Source organism: Corvus moneduloides, chromosome 8 (genome assembly GCF_009650955.1).
Source record: "Corvus moneduloides isolate bCorMon1 chromosome 8, bCorMon1.pri, whole genome shotgun sequence".
NCBI lineage: Eukaryota > Metazoa > Chordata > Aves > Passeriformes > Corvidae > Corvus > Corvus moneduloides.
In genome coordinates, this window is record NC_045483.1 from 24,832,103 (window position 1) to 24,835,701 (window position 3,599).

At 50.5% G+C, this 3,599-nt stretch overlaps 1 protein-coding gene across 1 annotated transcript; it reads left to right on the forward strand.

Annotated features, from left to right (window-relative positions):
* The first annotated feature begins 574 nt into the window (after positions 1-574).
* On the forward strand, positions 575-3,359 carry LOC116447427 (homeobox protein orthopedia-like). The gene is made up of 3 exons (XM_032116576.1): positions 575-644; positions 807-991; positions 1,081-3,359. Exons 1-3 carry the CDS (start codon positions 575-577, stop codon positions 2,017-2,019), a joined length of 1,194 nt encoding a protein of 397 aa, XP_031972467.1. The 3' UTR covers positions 2,020-3,359.
* The last annotated feature ends 240 nt before the right edge of the window (positions 3,360-3,599 follow it).

Here is a 3,599-nt window from a genome sequence, read left to right on the forward strand (position 1 = left end):
CAGTGGGTGTTGATGCAATGTCTAGTGAAGCCACCAGCATTTTATTTACTGCAGCAAAGCTGATGAGAAATGTCCCACGGATGGGAATAGGAGCAGGGTAACCAAATGGGGAAGACAAGGACTTGTCACCTGGGTGCAGTAAGAGCTGGGATAGCTTGCCTTCGGAGAAGGGTGGTATAGAAGCCTCCTTGCATTGGGGGAGCACCGGGTTTCCCGCAGAGGTCCAGGCCTGCAGTGGAGAGAGAAGGGGAGCCCCCTCAGAGGGCTGAACCAAAGGTGGAACATTTCTTCATTAAATTATTCTCTCTCCATTTGAATTAAAGAAAGGTGGATGGGTTGGTGGCAGCAGCGGGGCTTCGCTGGGAGACACTTTGGCTCTTTGGATGGGCCGAGCCCTCATTATGTGTATTTTGGTGATGGGATGACAATGGAGGTGTGGGAGACGGCTCTGAGTCACCCTCGGAGCTCCGGCGGGGCCGGGCCAGGTGGGTGGGGGTCGCTAAGGGCCGGGGTGGAGGGCTCTTAAGGCACGGAGCGGCCAGTGCCACTCCACCGCCCGCAGACCTCGGCCCGCATGGAGCTCGCCAGTCTGCCCCCCGCCAGCCTCCCCTCCGCCAGCCTGGCCCCCAGCCCCGGGCCCGCCGGTGAGCCGCGCCGGGCGGGCTGGCGGCGGGGGTCTTGGTGGTGGTGACGGCTGCGTTGGCGGCTGTGTTGGTGGTGTTGGTGGCGGTGTTGGCGTTGGCGGCGTTGGGGCAGGAGGAGCCGCCCGGCCTCGCTGACCGCCGCTCCCCATTCTCTCCCCGCAGGCGAGCCCTGGGCGCGCCCCGCCGGCCCCGGCTCGGGACGGGAGGGCGGCCGGCGCAAGCGAACCACCTTCAGCAAGGCGCAGCTGGAGCTGCTGGTCCGCGCCTTCGAGAGGGAGCCGTACCCCGGCATCGCCCTGCGGGAGCAGCTCTCCGGCCTCACCGACATCCCCGAGTCCCGGATCCAGGTGAGAGGGGCGGTCCGGGAGGGAGGACAGGCGGGTGGCGGAGCGACTTTCCCGGCGGCCCGGGTTCTCAGTCTCTGCCGGTCCCGCAGGTGTGGTTCCAGAACAGGAGAGCCCGGCAGCTGAACCACAAGAAGAGCGAAGCCGCCGCCTACGCCAGGCCAGGCAAGCCGAAGCCACGCCGGTGCGTTGGCCAGGAGCGGCCCCGGGCGCAGCAGTGCCCGGGGACAGAGCGGAGCCTCCTCTGCCCGCAGCCAGGCCTGCCAGGAGGGACCCAGAGTTTCTGTGGTCAGCCGCCCTCCTACTCGGGGCAGCTGTACCCAAGGCTCGACATGCATTTCAGGAGCTTGGATAACACATTTGGAGCCCTGGGACAGACCCCAGCTGACTTTGGTTTGGACTGTTCGGGGAGAGGGGTCCCCCTGGGTGCGGGAAGCATGGGGAGTGCCCCTCAGTTCTCGCTCCCTGCGCAGCAGGCACAGGAGTATCCGCACCTGAAGAAATCTTTCCCTGAAAGCTTCTACTCAGATGCAGATGTTTTCCAGCCTTGTACAGATCACCAGTACCCAGCAGCTAAAGAGAACATGTACCGGAAGCCTGTCTTCAACTACTTCAATGCTAACCAGGGCCTGGGTGTTGAGAACTGTTTGTATGGCAAGTCAAACACTTCTCCCTTTGGGAAGGGCTCCACTTTCAGTTATGATGGGGGGGAACCTGAGCTTGAGCCCGAGCAGATGAGGCACAGTTCACCTCTGCTTGCAGCTAGTAATGCTAGTCCTCCTTTGGTACTTCTAAAGCATGAAGGGGGGTATCAAGGCACACTTGCCACTCCAGTCCCATCTTATGAGCAGCAGTTGCTGGAGACAGTAAATGACTATGACCCTTATTGGCTGGGCATGAAAAATGAAATTTTGGGAACAGGGTTAGATTTGCTGTTTGAGAATCAGCAAAATGCAGAGCAAGGTCAGACAAAAAATTACCTTTCTGCTTTTGGTGGCCAGAATTCAGTCTGTCATTTGGGTCACACATGAAACTGGCAGTGGGTGTACTTGCCTGATGAAAAATGAATGTGATTTTTTTGCTCAATTGGCATTGTTGTCTGAAGTAGCTAGAGGTTTTACAGGCCTAAGTGCAGAGTCCTTGCTCCGAATTTTGTGCTCTGTCTGGAAGGGAAAGAAAGATAAGCCATGTTAGCAAGGGCTACCTGCTGAATCTGAGCTGCCTCCCCACCCCAAGGGACCCTTCACCAGCTGCTTGCAGTATTCCTGCACTTTGGTTAGGGGCAGCCTCACGTTAACCTGCACACACAGACTGATCTTCACAAGTATGTCAGTACTGAAGAGCTTTCTGTGTTCAGACTCTGCTGGATTAATTCTGCCAGGAGGCTTAGGACTATGGTGTTGCTTTTGTGGCCTTACTGCACTGAGTTTTGTTTCTATCCTGGTCATAATTCACTAATTTTAACTTAAAAAATCCTAGATAACAGACTTATTTATAGGTTTTAGTTGAGAAAGCACTAACACAAGAGGGGTACAAGCATGGGAAAAGCAGCCTTGGTGGTGGCAGGGGACATCTCACTGGGTGTGTTTGCATTTTAGGTGTGTTCCTGGTAAAGAACACTAATGGTTTTTTCCTGGGTACTTAATTTATAGTGTTTTCATTTAAAAATGACCACAGCCTTTTAAAAGGCAATATTTTTGTTCCGTATAATTTCAGATTTTCTTTTGTATAATTTTTTTGCAAATTGTCTTTTCAAAAAAAATATGTAATTTTCTATTTGCCAGATTAAGGTTTTCTACCTTCATGAAGTTGTAGAATTGCACTCAGAGGAGAGAAAAATGTGTTTCATCTTTGCATTTGCACATTGAGCCTATTTTTAGAATTCTCAAGATCCATGGCTGTCCAGAAGACCACAGTAATCATGGAAGGGTTCTTCATGTGTATCTCTGGAGAACTGCCATGGTTGTGTGTTAAAGCAGTATTAGGCCTAGGATGCTGAAAACTCTACATGCAAATCCTTTTTTGTGTTTAAAATGTGGCTCTGGAATATTTTAAAGTATGCTTAGATTGTAAAACATTTGTTATTAACTTAATTATTTTGTTTATAGGAGAAACAATGAGAATAAAAATCACACACCATTTTTTTTATTAATAAAGTTGATATCCCTGAAGAAACTGTCTATGGAAATGTGTACACAAGAAATCCAGAAAATTAGTCCTGACTTTTGTCAGTAATTTTTAGCTGTGGCTGTAATTTTTCTGCCTTGACCTAAAGGATTGGAACAAGCTCATGTATGACAGAAGAGCTACATGGTGTCAGACAATAGCTGCAAGGCACTTTGACCACAAGAAGTTGTATTTGAGACTGAAGGACGAGGAGATGATTGTATTTATGATTGTAAATATGACTCCTTCAGTAAATTTTTGAAAAAAAAATGCATTAAGACGTAGTTCATTATTTACATATACCTTCTCCCTCATAATACCTGCTTAATGAGAAGTGAGACTTGTTACTAGGCACAGAGAGAACAAGTATCATTTTATCCATGAAAAAGACAAAGAAATGGTGCTCAAGTGTGTAGCAAAACAGCCTTGCTTCATAGTGAGTTAC